This window comes from Medicago truncatula, chromosome 5 (assembly GCF_003473485.1).
Source record: "Medicago truncatula cultivar Jemalong A17 chromosome 5, MtrunA17r5.0-ANR, whole genome shotgun sequence".
Lineage (NCBI taxonomy): Eukaryota > Viridiplantae > Streptophyta > Magnoliopsida > Fabales > Fabaceae > Medicago > Medicago truncatula.
The window spans coordinates 43671881-43688628 of NC_053046.1; the positions used below are offsets into that span (position 1 = coordinate 43671881).

At 29.7% G+C, this 16748-nt stretch overlaps 1 protein-coding gene across 1 annotated transcript; it reads left to right on the top strand.

Moving 5' to 3' along the window:
• Nucleotides 1–1242: 1242 nt before the first annotated feature.
• LOC11434870 (transcriptional regulator STERILE APETALA) lies at nucleotides 1243–6221 on the top strand. The gene is made up of 2 exons (XM_003617882.4): nucleotides 1243–1636; nucleotides 5017–6221. The coding sequence occupies exons 1-2, from the start codon at nucleotides 1352–1354 to the stop codon at nucleotides 6172–6174; spliced, it is 1443 nt and encodes a 480-aa protein (XP_003617930.1). The 5' UTR covers nucleotides 1243–1351; the 3' UTR covers nucleotides 6175–6221.
• Nucleotides 6222–16748: the final 10527 nt, after the last annotated feature.

The window sequence follows — 16748 nt, forward strand, 5'->3', positions numbered from 1 at the left end:
AAAATATTAATTACTTTTTTCAATTATAACTATAATTAATGTTACTTTTATCATTTTCAATTTAATATATTGCATTTTGCATTTATGATAATGGTAAATAAACAAATATTTGACAATAGCACTTTTTTGAAGAAACAAATACTTGACAATAGCACTTAAAACCATTTTTCTTTCCTCTTCACTAATACATTTTTTTAATAAGTTTGAAATGAAAAAAAAAACTCACTTAAATTGAGATGGAGGGAGTAGTTTTATCATTATCTACAAATATACTTTTTTACAGAAAAATGTGAAACACTTCTCCCTTTTTCTTTATATTTCACACCATCCAAATCTCTCTCTTTCCATTCTCTCTAAACTTCCAAACAAAGTTTAATTGCATAGTATTTATATATGTGTACATGCAAAAAAGATGATTGTTCTTCTCCTTTTTAAAATTGTTCATTCTCTTATCTCAGCAGAGGTTAATTCACGCTCGACATTTTTCAGCATAAGTCAACTCACAGTGACACTTTTAAGATTGGATAACCGACTTAAAAAGTGATTAAACCGATATTAAAAATAACAATATGAGTTAACTTATACTGAAAAATACTAAACATAGATTAACTTATGCTGAAACAAAGGAATGAACAATTTTATAAAAGAGAAGATTAATTTTTATACAAAGAATCACATATTCTTAAACACTAAAATATTTGATTTTGTGACCATATATAAGCAAGTTGCACTTCAAAACAAAAAAAATTTGACCATCTTGAATAAAAACAAATGTCCAATAACTTCTATCATATTTAATGTTATTATTCATAAATTACCCTTCAACTAATGTGATTTTTTTCTTTGACGGAACAAGTTTCCATGAATGATAATTTAAAAATTACAATTGTATTTTTTATAACTTTAAAAGAAATAATGACACAAACTAATTTTGTTAAAGGGTGTCATTTTTTGTTATTCCATCCGTTTTTAAATATAAGCAAAATTAATTTTTTAAATTCATTCAATTAATGATGTATGTGATTCATAGTATGAACCATATACATCATTAATTCAATAAAATTAAAAAGTCAATTTTACTTATATTTAAAATGAATGGAGGACTTATATTCAAGACGGGAGGGGTATTTAATCGGAAAAGTATAGGTTAATATTTTACTGTGGAGATTAATAATTTATTACAGCAATGACACAAATATTTAAGCAAAAATTGAGAGACAGTGGCTTTTGGGGTCCCTCAGTTTGTGTCCTTATCTCCAACCTTTTTGTCTTTGTTCCTTTCTGGTCCCGTTTCTACTTGTTCATTCCCCACTTTTTTAGCTTTTAGACCCCTCCACTTCTCTCACTCCTCATGTCTTCTTCTTCCTCCTCCTCTTCTTCTTCATCACAACCATCTTCACCTTCAATTACTCCTTATGATGTTCCTTCTTCCTCAAATGTTGTTACTGACATTCCTGGTCCTAGCACTTCTCATCAATCTGAAGAAGCTCCTTCATCTTCTTCCTCTCGCCAACGTGCTATGAATGAAGTATGGCTTGAACCTGTTGTTGAAGCATTGGCTACTCAAGTTGCCATTGATGCTTCTCATTATCATGGTCGTCTTGCTGCTGCTTCTGCTCTTGCCATTATTTTTCAGGTCACATTTTCTTCATTTTATTTTTTAAATTAATTAATAAAGTTTGTTAATATAATCAATTAGGTTATGTTTTATATGTTGAGTCCAACAATGAAGAATTATATTTTTTAAGGAAAAAAATTGAGTGAGTTGTTGAATGTGTAGCATGTGTAACTGATCCAGCTTTTTCAGTTCCGAAAATGGACAAATTATTGGTCAAGTCAAACATTATGCATTGTAACCTGCAGAGATATATGCAGATACCCTTTATGTAAAAATAATATTTCTTTTGGATCATTTGTTAAATTTCTTCTTGTGATATGATGATTTTTTAAAGAACTTTAGACCCAATACATTGGTACATTCATTCAAGTAATTGGATTAGGATTTATGTTTTTTGTTTTGAGATGCTTAATTTGAAGCATCCTAGAAAAAACTGTTCCTTAAAAACGGCTACTTTTAAGGCGGGTCATTTTCCAAACTAAATGTGTGTCCCTTTCACAAAAAGGGTAAATGTATTTTCTTGTTTGGTATTATATGAAAAAGGCTTTGAATTTTGATGTTTACCTTTCTTGGCATGAAATCCTTTTTTGACTGAGCTTTTTAATTATTCTAGATATCTATAATCTATCTAATCTAATAAATCCATGGCTTGCCTTTTTTCTATCTAAAAACATCTTCTTAGTAGCTTTTTACTTTGTTTCAGAAGGATTGTTTTCTTAAATAACACAAGGAGGGAAACATGAATAGTGATTTATGTCTCATTACTATCGTCCTTTCTACCATATAGTACTCTACTGTTTTTATTTTTATTTTTATAAATAGTACTACTGTTTTTATGTTTCTTTATATAGTTAGAGCAATGAAATTGTACAACTTTTGGTCCTGTTTGGTTTCATATTATTCTATTATTAAAATCAATCAATTGAGTGCAAAGTGTGTGCCACAGCTTTTCTCTAGCTACTTGGATTTGCCCTAAGATTTATATTCGTAGAAATCTGCAGTTGGGTTGGATCGGGTAGAAGTGGTTAGATCCACCTTTTGGATTTAAATTCAGAATTGTACTCACATTTAGTGATTAATTTCTAACCTAAATAATTTCATTTTACTCATAATTCTAAAAATAGAAGAATGATTAAATCTTGTTACATTCTTACCAAAAGAGATTCTTAGTTTTACCAATTGGTGGTAAAATTAAGCACATAATCAATTAGTTTCTAAAACATTTAAGGATTGATATGTTTGAATTGTTATTATTGTCACTGTTATTATGTTCGGTGTAAACCATTGATTTCTCATCTCATCAAAAGACGTTGTTTAATTTCTCCACCCTCAATTTTCGATACAATTTTTTTTTTTTTTTTTGCCTCATTAGCTTATGTCGCTTGTTAGCATCACCTAGTCTTTAAAAAAAAGTTTTGTTCCTAATTATATTAGTCTCAGTACAAGTTACTAGCTACATTGTTATGAAACTTTTAAAGTTAAACACATAATACAAGGAATATTTTAAGAATGTCTGCACATAAAATGGATATGCTAATTTTATTGCCAAGTTTTTTTCCGTCTTTTGTAAGAATGAGTTGAACAATAAATTATAATGTTAAAAGTAATTTTAAAATCAAAAACTATAAATACTCCTTTCAATTAGAATCAATTCTAATTGTTAAATCAATTTTACTTCAAAACAATCAAATATTTTTAAATCAATTTTAAACTGTCAGAATCAATTTTGACTCCTCTAAAATAGAATCAAATATACATTTAATATACATGTGTAAAGAAGAAATGAAAATGTTTATAAAAAGAGACGGTGAGAGTATTTTATAATAATAATATAATACAATGGTCAAGAAGCAACATATGTATAAAAGCCAAAAATCACATGGATTCCAATTCTTGCCTTGACAATACCCCATTCCTTTTGTATCTATGTGTGAAGCTCCCTCTCATTGGGTTCTTTCCCAATAAATTAAATAGTATGATAGCAGTATTAAAAATGTTAAAGATCCATTTAATTTTTAAAATATGTTTATTTTAACTTGTTAATATAAAATGTGAGATTCTGTCTGCAAGTTTTAGTTCAATTGATATAAATGCTGAAATTGTTAGGCCGGACGTCTTGATTGGGGTTCGAACCCTGACACCTCTATTTATGTCTGTTAGTTTATAATAACTTTGCCATTTCATCTATCTACCAAAAAAATGTGAGATTCTTAAAAAGTGAACTATTTTTGAAATAAATAATATTTTTAAGAAGTGAACTATTCTTGATAAGTTTACTCTTAACATAGTTGGATTTAGGGCATACTTTGTCTCATTAATTAAAGTAGACAGTGTAGATATCTAAATTTAAATTTTGCATGAATGCCTCCGGTATGCATTGAGATATTCTTTTCACACATAACTTAACTTTTATACACTATACTTATATGGTTTTTGAGTTTTTAAGATGAATAAATGGATCTGTCAACTGAATTAGGTTCACGAGGACACACTCAATCGTCCTCGATCTATTGTGTGGAAATTCACATATGTATCCGAATAGCACAACTTATTTTAAATATATGAAAGTATAATTATTATTTTTCTACATAATTAATTAATTAATTGCTAGTACTTTAGAAGATGGTTGATGGTTTGTTAGTGGAACATGTAGCAAGAAAGATGACCGGATATTTGTCTTTAGGCTTGTTGGAAGGGTTGTTATTGTTTGTAGAAGTTGATAGATTCTCTTGTTGGAACAAGACAGAGCCTTGACCATACCTTTATTGGAAATGAAAGTGAAATATATGTGGGGTACCACGCTAGCTATAGCTTTTGATACTCTACCATGTTTTACTATCCTAATATTTCATTTTCATACATTACACACGACTACATGAACAGCAACTAAGATATTGACTTGTTTCGTTATCTTACCTCATATTAATCTATATGCTAGTATAGACTATGGACCACATCATATCAATTTCTGTCTTTGCTATTGCTATATAGTATCATATCATAAATTTTATTTTATTGGACCATAATATATGATAATAATAGGTCATGCTCTTGACCATCTCATCCAACCACCTCCTTTTTGATTGAGAATATCTTCCACCATATCTTATCTATGGAAGAATGTGAAAATCGTACTTAGTATATACACTTCAATTTTATCTGTCACAATCGCACCTTCCCTCTGAATGGGAACACACATCATCACCTTGAACAGTCAATTTTCTAATTTCAATATTTAATTTTGGTACCTATACCTATATGTATATTCTATAGTGTCTTAATCGTCAAATAAATATAAATAATCTACTATAGTATATTAAATTGAGATTAACATGTAATATTTTTTTTTTGCATGATATGGGTCTTGATGTTTTTATATGGTTGGAAAATGCATGCAGGTTTGTTCAACATGGAGGGAAGTGTCACGTTCGGATCTACTGTGGCAGAGGCTCACGAGACGCATCTGGCGCAGAACATATAGATTGAGGGACACGTGGCAGTTAGAGTACATCTACTGGCATCGAACGGCTAGGAACTTTACCACAGGTAGACATGCTTTAGTGGTCCCACAATATGATCCAGGAGATCACCACCAAAACCTCATCTGCCGCTGCCTCACTCTCTCCGACACCCACCTTGCCTGTGGCTTCGTCGACGGTAGTGTCCGACTCTTCGATCTCCACACCGGTGCACATGTTAGCACATTTTGGTCCAACCATGGTCTTCTATTTGGCCCGTTCTCACAATCCGTTTCAGGAATTGTAATTGGAAGCTCTACTCTCGCCTTCGCGAGATTAGATGGAGATGTCTACATTGCTATTATAAATGGGCCTGGACCAATACCCGGGCCCATTCCTGCACGACGGGCAATTATTGGTGATGTTGTTAATAACGGAGTATTAGTAGAATTTGCCGGCTCTAGTCGTTGGTGGGTTGGTTTATATGCTGGCCATGCAGGCGGGGCTTTTCAAATATGGGACGCGCACACGGAACAGCGCGTGTTCGTTGGCGGTTCATTAACCGATCCAGAAACAGTTCAAGGATGGCATATGTTAACCGAATTAGTTGAACCGGTCGGTCGAGTCCGAGTCACCGAAAGAGAATTTGTAGTAGCTTGCACAAGTACAAGATTAGTTTGTTTCAACTTAAGAAACCCAGAGGTTCTATTACGTGATGTAGTGTCCACGACAGGATTCATTGTTGGATCATTGGATGTTAGCCATGAGGTTTTTGTTGTGGTGGAAAGAAGTGGTGTTGGAACTGTTAGGCGCGTGAATAATTTCGAGCGCGTGAGTAGGTTTAGATTAAGGGCTTCATGGTTAAGAGGTTTATTAGTGTGCATGAATTTGGGGTATGTTATAACCTATTCTGGTGGGTCTGGTTTGTTGAGAGTGTGGGACATACATGAACCTGCGGCGCGATTGTGCATCACGCTCCCAGTTAGAGATGATGGAGAAGGACAGGTTAATGGTAATAGCATGGTTGCAAATCAAACTCACGTGGCTATATCATTTAATGATTCTTCTATACATTTATTGGATTTTAGTGTACAGTAATATTTGAATAAGCTCAAGCATTTATCCCATTATAGAGTATTTTTAGGAGAGGATGATTACTATCCTCACATTCATTATGATTTTAAGTTCATTTTCTCTTGTATCTAATCTTACAAAAATAACATCTATTGTTATTTTACCTTATTCATTCATTCCATATATTTGTCATTTTATTTTCTTTATATACATTGGCGTCTATATTGAGTTTAATTCGGTTTAATAAGATGTAATATCACACATGCAATGTCTCTTTAGTATAGATTAATGGGAGTTCTTGGACAATGTGTGTTACATCAAATTATGATTAAATGGAGGAAACTGATAGTGTTATATTGAAAGAGAGGGTGAAAGAGTATGTAAAAATAAAAAGGTAGTAGAAATTATCAGCCAATGATTATTACCAACCTATCAGAAAATTGAGTAAAATTAAAAAGTTGAAACTATCAACAAATATAGTTAATATATTCTCTCCGTTTCAAAATATAAGAAAATTTTATTTTTTAGATTCATTCATTTAATGATGTATGTTTAAAAAGTGAATTTTGCTTATATTTTAAAATGAAAGGAGTAGTTAATATCCCTTCTATATCTAAAACACCATTGCGATTGTTTTCCTTTATTTTTATAATCTACTTTTTTAATTATTATCAAATACAAATATATATATTAAGATAAATGTTAATGAGTGTCTTTAAAACATTGATTAAAGTGTTAAAATTAGTAAAGTTTTATTAAAAAGTGGCTTAATTATTGATAGGATAAAATTAAAAACTTACATTTCTATGATAAAATTTATATTAAAGAATTGCTTAACTAATGTCTTAAGGTGCTGGCTAGCAAGACCACATATTAGTGATCTTTCCTAAAAAAAAAACCATTTGATTAAATGAATAGAATTTCACAATATTAATAAGGGAATTTCTACGGTACACTCACAAAGTGAGGTGTACCGGTACTCATACTTCATAATTTTATAAATTAAAGATCATTTTTTATGTAATAAATAGTTATTTTCAATATTTATATTTTATAAAACATTATTTCATAAGAAAAAACATCATTTCATTGTTTATAAGAATTATAGTAATTTTTTTTTACATATTATCATAAAAAATAATGAATGTTCTCGATTATGAGTGATAAAAATTCAAAAAATAGTATTTTTATTTTGTTGACATTTTTTATGAATAAAATTTAGTTATTATAATTATAAATGATATAAAATAATATTTTTCTTCAAAAAATAACTTATTTAACTATTAATTTAAAAAGTGGGTGTAGCGGTACACTCAAATATATTAGTTGTACCATAGAATTTTCCTGTTAATAAATAAAGGATATTTTTTAGAAAGTAAATATATGTAGTACGCTTTATAAATTTAGTATTAATAGTTTTTCTTAATTCTTGTAGATTGACCAATAGTCTTGTTTAAATGAACTAAAGTGGTAGTTTGATTCTATAACTATTTGGGAAAAGCTAAGTATTTAAGAATTAAATGTAAAGTTTTTTTTTTAAAAAAAATTGAGTTTTTAGGAATAAATATTTAAAGTAACCTTGAATGGTTTGTTAGGAATTTAGGTTTTTGAGTGAATATCTTACTAATTGGATTTTCTTTATAAAAAAAAAATCTTACTAATTGAATTTGATGAGAGGATTACTCCCTCCGTTTTTTAAATATAAATAAATTTTAATTTTTAGAATCATTTAATTAATGATGTATGTGTCTGAATAATTGTAAAAATTAAAATTTACAAGAATATTACTATCTACTTTTTTTTTTTAGTTTATAGAGGTAAGAAATGCCAACGACCGTTGTCTCACGCCTTTCTTGGGAATGAAATATAAAAATGGTTGCTTCGGCATGCTTTGAAATTTTTTCTGTTTATGTATATTCACACGTGCATATAAGAAGTGATGGATCATCAAGATTTTTCAAATTTGATTGATTAGCAAGGCAATGCACTAGTAATATTATTTTTCTTTCTGTCATGTAGAAAACATAAAGTTAAGCTTAGAGTTAAAGCAAGACTTTTTCTTGCATAGAGAATATCACGCATCAACTGTATATACTCTGATATTGAAATGAATGTTGAGGAACTTTGTAAAACGTGAATTAAATCTCGATTCAGAGTGTACTCAGTCAAAATATGATACTGCCATAGTGTACATGCTACAGATATGAGTTATAGCATCATTCTTTAGTTTTGGTTTTGGTTTCAGTCGATTTAAAATATGTTTTGTTGACTAACACTCCATTTATATTTAGAAAAATGTTACTAACAAATATTATGGATAGTTATGAAGCACGGATACTCTTTAGGTTAGGCGTGTCTTGGTGTTGGATATGTGTCGTATTCGACACCGTCACGACATGTAATTACATTGAATTATATAATTTTATTAAATTATCAACGGTGTCGACGTGTCAGTGTCTGTGTCGTGTTCAGTGTTCATATTTGTGCATTATAGTGGGGTAGTCTTTAAGAACTTTTAATAAAAGTTTTTATGAAAATTTGTATGTTCAAAAATATATAATATTTAATTTTTTAAAGAAATAATTTTAAAATTGAGATCGTTAAAGATGTTTTGAGACACTCGTCAACAAGACCCTGATATATAATGGAACTATGGAAGTACTATATTTTTTTGGTACATGAAACATCATCATCACGTATGCAAAGTACACCATGTCCTGAGTACATTCTTAAACATGTTGGACATAACAATGTTTCTATTAATTCATGACAAGTACTGTTCACGTCGTTTATTGAAAAGGACATATATTTTTGCTAGTTTTTAATCACTCCTCTCTTGAGTAGCGAGTACAAGTAAAAGCAAGTGATTATGTATTTCAAGTATAATTAAAAACTTCGAGCTCATATATAAATAAACATGCTGACGAATTTCAGGATACTCTTTCGATAGGTTAAATCAAGTAATTATTCTTTTTAAATATCAAAGTTTTCAATTTTTAATGCATTATTTACAAAAAAATGACTATTTAAAATTTTTAACTAATGTTCTGGGTACATTCGTTAACATTTATCTATAGATAAATATACTACCTCTGTCCCAAAATTAAAAGCAAGTATTTTCTATCAAGGGTGACCCAGCATCACCTAAGTATTTTCCATCAATTAATGCAAAAATATTTCCGATCATAAGATAATGAATGCATTAACCTTTCCTCACATGCAAAGTAAACTTGACAGACAACCTGACCATGTTGTTAGGATTAAATCTAAACATTTTAGGACAAAAAAAAAATCTAATTAACTTATATTTATAAATTAAGATAGAAGGTAAATAAATAGTACAGTGATGAATAGTAATAGTAATAGTAAAAAAAAATGTGTTTATAAATAGAGAAAAAAAGAGTAAAGACAAGTAGTTCTTTATTAGGCAGTTTGATAAATGTGAAAATAAATTATGAGAATAAATGAAGGACAAAGAGAGGTAGACACTATGCTGGTAGCTCTAGTACTGCTCTCTAGTCCCTAGTCTCTCCTGCTTCTATGCTTCACAATGCTTTTCTTCTGCAGCTTGTCTGTCTTTGTGTCTGCTTCTTCTGATCAATACCATAGCTATGGCTATAACCTAACCTAACCTAGCTGCTCCTATTTACTGATCACATTATGTATTACATAATTACATTACATAGCTATATACCTATTAATAGCTAGCCCTGCTTAATTCTGATCATATTATTATGAATAATATTACTTGCTTGCTTGACTTTGGCTGCACCTTCGAGATGTACTTATACTTCTTCTATGTACACATTTATGTATGTGGTTCACATTTATGTTGTTCAAGCTGCTTTTACTATAGTACGCGCATGGCATACCATAGGATAATTAATTGATTGAGAATGGAATATAACTTCTGATTTCTGACTATTATGCCTTTCCAACTTCATCATCTTAAAATATGTAAATTATGTCTTCATGCCAACAACATCTTCTGTTTGTCCAGGGTTCACTTTACTTATTCATCACTTATTCTTTTTTAATACTAGTAAATAATTAATTTTTACTGTTGCTTTAGAAAAATAGTAGTACTACAGATTTTTTTTATTGGATCAAATTATGTGGTAAAGCTTCATTATGATAATTTTAAATCATTATTTTGAATTATAAGAGATCTTTGAAACATTTCCTTTTCCCTAAATATGTGATTACTTTTATAAACTATTAGATATATTTATTTTTAAAATATATCACTTGTCCATGAATTGGGCTAACTCAATTTTGATAGTCCATGAATTAAGTGGGTCGACCATCTCTAATCTATTTATATAAGATGATCCATCGAATTAAGGCGGATCGGACCGGTCCAATTGACAACTCTAGATATTATTCATACTCCCTCTGATCTCTATTATTAAAAGAAATTCACATTTAAGATACATTCAATAAATAATGTATTTGTTATACATTATAGATTAAATATATCATTTATTAAATAAATTTAAAAAATAGTTTTTAATAAAGACCAAAGAGAGTTTTATCAAGTATTTATCTCCAAAGAGCAAAATGAAGTATAAATGGAAAATATTAAAAATCAAGGGGAAAAGAGTTTTACTACTAATACTCTTGAAAATCAAACAAAATAGAGGACCAACAATACTCTTTGAATGATATGTTAAAAGTTCTCACATTAGACAAAATATAGTCTGAGCATGTGACTATTTATAATTGGGGATAATCATCACTTTATAAACCGGTTTTGTACGATTGTGTTAGGTTCAAGCATAATTTTTAAGTTGGTATCAGAATTTCTTCAAGATCCATTGAGCCATCTGCTATCAGGTTTTTACTATCGAACTATCCACCATTATGTCCACGAACCAAGTCAAATAGTATTGGTCGTGAGAGGGTGTGTTAAAGAGTCATACATCAAACAAAATATGACATAAACATATGTTTATAAGTGAAAATAAGTTGTGTTAGGCCCAACCATAATTTTTAAGAGCATAGTCACAAGACCAACTATCTGTCTAATTCAACAATAACAAAATGAAGGATAAATGTCCTAGACTTCTCCCCTAAAAGATAAAACCAGTCAGAGGTATGCCTTCCATTAACGTTGCATCTTCATATGGATTGAACAATGAGAATGGAATATCACTTCTGATTTCTGACTATTATGCCTTTTCAACTTCATCATCTAAAAATATGAAAATTATGTCTTCATGCCAACAACATCTTCTGTTTGGCCAGTCACGACTTTACTTATTCATGACTTATTCTTTTTAACAAATAATAAATTATTACTGTTGCTATAGAAAAACAGCACTACAGATTTTTATTTTTATTTTTGAAGGAAGTACTACAGATTTTCATTGAATCAAATTATGTGGTAAAGTTTCGTTATGATAATTTTAAATTTTAAATAATTCTGGAATTATAACAAGATATCTTTGAAACATTTACTTGCCGCTAATATTTGGTTTTTTTTATAAACTTTTAGATATGTTTTATTTTTCGCTTTTCAAATCAGCACTGTTAATACAGCAAAGTGCTTGTTCGATAAAGAGTTAATATGTGTTAAGGCGAAAAGACTTTTATTTTTTACTTGCGGAAAACACAGCATATTACTAATTAACCAATCATGTTAGCTCGGGATAATTTTGGGATGGTTTCTTTCGGAAAACTTAGCATTTTCCTTACAATAAATAAGCTTTTTTATTGTATAAATAGGTGATTTGAGTCGAATTTTTTTTCACTATTAATTCTTTTCATCAAACTAGGTTAAAAAAATTATTACATTATAGTTAAATGCTAAATTGGTAGATCTTAATTTACCACTCTTAAAACTAGAGTTCATGGAGATATAAGTCATACACCCTCCTATATCTATTATTATAGAAAATTCATTTTTAAGATTCATTTAATAAATAATGTATATATTTTGGGGAATGCTAAACAGTGTCTCAAAGGCATTGGTTAAGCATCCAAAACAAGAAAGTTTTTACAAAAAAAATGATGTAATTATTATTTGCTCAAAAGTAACACTTTATATTTCGAAGACAAAACTTCTATTCATGGATATCTTAACCAATGCCCCGATGACACTGGTTAACAAGACTCACATATAGATTATATACATAATTTTCCTCCAATATCTATTATCAGAGGAAATCCATTTTTAAGATTCATTCAACAAATAATGTATATGCTATACATTTTTTTTGAGCAAGTATATGTTATACATTATAGATTATATACATAATCTATTGAATAAATCTAAAAAACAATTTTTAATAAAGACCAAAGAGCGTACATGGTTGGAAACATCATCGATCAATTACTTGATTTATATTGTTGATAACTGATAACTATTTATCTCCAAAATTATTTTTGAATTGGAAATTAAGAAATAGAAAATGTACATAAGTAATTATGTTTGATGTCATAAACATCTTTTAGATTTGCCACCACAATGTTTTTTTTTTTTTTTTTTTTTAAGTAAAAATGGAATATATTAACACAGGAGTGTAATATCCCTAGCACAAGGTGTATTAACGAGACCACTCCACCAAGCCAAGAGTCAAAACATAATTACAAAATAAGGGTCAGTCGAAACCCAGACAAATTATAGGGTCTGACCACCATATCTGGGAACCGTACACAAACAGGGTGTTTTTATCTTTAAGCCACCAATATGAATGAAATTTAACTTTGTCTAGAATCTGAGCCATTGGGGTTTGGACGTTATTAAAGAGCTTGTTATTACGCTCGTTCCACACTAACCAAACTGCCAACAACCAAATGAGCTGAAGAAAAGATCTATGTTTCTTTGAATACCCCGTTCAGTGAATAAATTGGCTGAAATGGTCGCTAATGGAGCTAGGATCAACACCTGCAACACCTAACCAAGACCTGATATACTGCCACAAAGAACTAAATAAATCACAATGGATGAACAAATGAGATATTGTTTCTTCGTGGTCACACCTCACAAGGTTGTTTTTATTTGGCAACCTGTCTTGCAACAATCTCCACGCCAAAATCGACAACTTCAGAGGAACCTGTTTATGCCTAAACAAGATCTCCCAAAACATCAGATGAAGTAGAGGCCTGACTAGTCAGGATCTGATACGCTCTGCTCACAATGTAATCCTCAAAGATCTCAGAGTCCCACTGCCACCTGTGCCACCATAATGTTAAACGGTCACCTGCACACTTTTTAATGAAGTTCAATTAAAAAGGACAACACTGTAAATATTTTAGGGATAAAATGCCAATTAGTAATAAAAATTTATTGCAAAAATCTGATTTAAAGGATCGCATGAGATATTTTACTTTTTTTTAATATTAATCATAGATAAAATATGTTAAATCCGTCTATATATATATAACTTTTTTTGTGAATTCTTGTCAAAAAAAAATCTTTTTTGTGAATTTTTTTATAAGACTCTTTTCAATTTACAAGCTAATTATCTTTTTACAAAAATGCCCCTAATAATTCAAGATGACTAAAATACTACATTTATATTTCTTTATAATTGAAAGATAGTTTTGGGAAGATAATGTACATTTTTGACAAATTTAATGTAACAACTATTTTTCTTATTTCTTGTAATTTGGTCAAAAGGATCTCATACTTAAAGACATGGGTAGTATATATTAATAATTACATCACTATCTTTTTTCTTAATATGTGTAAAAGGGTCGAAAACCCTTGTAATTAAGGACAAAATTATAAACGAAGAAAGAATCGTCGAAGGAAGGATAGCCAATGTAGGGGATTGTCTTAGAGGAACTAGCATCTTTGGATGAGGCATTCAAAAGCTCGAGTCTTTCTTTATTGATCTAATCTCTCTATACATCGCAACGATGAATTATTCTTCACATGAGGAAGCGGAAAGTGCCATGTTGCACGCTTCGTTGTCTTCATACAAGGAGGAGCATCTTGGTCGTCATATAGGTTGAAGGCGGACATTCATGAGATAATGACAAAATAAAATAAAAAATATAACGTTAGCGCTCAGTATATATGAGCTGAGTTCAAATGTTAGAAACCGAAATGATGAACAACTCAACTTATCTCGGTTTCTAAAAGCGAAGTACACCGAAATTCAAGATATTTTTAAAAATCAAACGCTAAATATTTGAGCAAATGTATACTAACTTATTGTTTAGTAGTTGAAAACGTTTCAAATACGAAGAATTCGACTAGCTTTAATGGAAAAAATAACACAGTAATGTATGAAGATTAAAATTTAGGCGTGGAGTCGCAGTGGTGGTTGTTGGGTAAAAATAATTAAAATAGACAAATGAGGGAAAGATAATTTATATATTGGCATAATTCATCTCCTAGAAACTGAAGCATGCGTTTCCCGTTAAGTCACACTGGGGGGGGGGGGGGGGGGGTGCAATCACTACAATTGCCATGTGTATGGCTAACCCATAGGATTTTAAGCTGGCCCATTATCAATATCTCTATGTGATTTAAATATATAAACTTTATAAAATGAGTTACATTTATCTTAAAATTTTAAAGTTTTATAAATTATTAAATTGGTTCAATTAAAGGAATAAAACTCGAGTTTAATTTAGGATATTGTTAATTGAACTTGAGTTCTTTTAAACGATTTGTCATTTAATTAAGTTCATTAACCACTTGATTTCAATTGCTCGTTTGACTTATATTAGCAACGTTAAACAAAATTTTGTTTGAAATATTTTTCATTTGCTAAAAAAAATATTTAATTTGTGCCTGAAGTTGTGTACAAGATACATATATGCAAATATTAGGTTTATCAAGAAAACTAGAGAATTAAGTGTGTTCAAGCTAAATATTCCTTCAATTAAACTTAAGCTATTTAAGATATTGTGTTGGATCATAACACTATGGTGTCCTCTAAAAGTAACAAAAAAAAAAACACTATGGTGAGTTCAAGCTAAATATTCCTTCAATTGAACTCACACCACAATGTTATGATCCAACACAATATCATAAACTTATATTTTTTTTATCAATGAGTTCATAAACTTATATCAAACAACATAAATTATTCCATTTAATCATATAAACATAAAAAAAAATTATCCAAAAAACAAGAGTTTAATAATTTAGTAAAGCTACTAAAAGTTAAAAAAAAAAAAAAAAAAAGTTAATTTCTTTAAAATCGGATAAAATCAAACTAAATTAATTCGATTTTATAACAAATTAAATGGTCAAAAATTGACTGAATTCCGATTTCATTTTTACATTCGAATTATAATACAATTCATGCTTAAAACGTAAAATCAGACTGTTTTACATTTTAACATGTGGTTTTGACAACATTGATTCAATGCACCATGGTTTAAATGTTTTTATTTATTTTTTAAATATGGTTTAATTGTTTAATATAAGAGAAATATAGAGTTAGTTGTGATACTTCTTTAGTTTTATTTTATGAAAATTTCGGGGTCTAAGATATGTAGTGCTTATTAAAATGTAAAAGTAATTTTTATTTTGAACAAGTTAAAATGAGATATATAATAACAAAAAATAGTTTTGCTCTCTAGCACAAGGAGTACATGAAGAAGCAAAACGAAATTACATCAAACAATTTGAGTAGTAGAGTTAAAAAAACATCAGTCAATCCCCAAACAACAAGGGGGCTACCACCACATATGATAACCAAAAGAAAAACACACATTTTTGGCTTTCAGCCACCAAAGAGATGTAATCTTAACCTTTTCCAATAGTTGCACGGTCGTGTTTGCTTTATTAGCAAAGAGTAATTAGTTAATTGTGCTCGATTGAAGATGCTCATAGTTCATAAACTAAAATGAAGGGTAAAAAAACATAAATCGAATAATACAAGTGACAACAGGATATAAGGGTAAGGCATCAGGAGTTACTACCCAATGGTTGCTCAACCTGCGTCTTGAAATTGCTCACTTGACTGAAAAAAATTGATTAGGAGTTACTACCCGATCAAGTTTTACACATAAAAAAAAGTCGATCGGAAGTTATAATCCGACTGGAAGCGAAATTGAGGTGTCTATTAAGCAACTCTTATCTCACTCCTTGCATGAAAAAGGATCCCAACTTACAGCCCAAAGAGAAAAAACTCATACATCAAGTATTCACTAGATGGACTAAACAGAACACCTTGCAGTTTGAACATTGCTCTTCTCACTTTCATTTTTGCTAACAAACACCGCAAAAATATCAAAATATTCTTCAACGACAGTTAACTGCCACTTGCTCCAGCGGAGTTAACTTCCGTCGGGTTATTTTAGTATTCTCATGGGGCTTGGGAGTACAAATGATAGTGAGAAGGGAAACTATCTTGCAGTTTAAAGTCCTACATTACAAATTTACAATGATCTCTATGAATGATGGAGCGTTCTTATTTCCAGGTACACAGTATTTTCCTTACTAATATTAGATCAAATTATCTACTTATTATATTTTTCACACTGTTAAACAATTATTAAATTACACTGGAAAAATAAAATTCAAATTTTACTTAAGTTAATAGTACACTTTCTAAGAAAAACATGTATATTTATAAAAAAAAATGTAATTACAACTTTCTGTTAAAAAACTCGAGGTATTTATCATATAT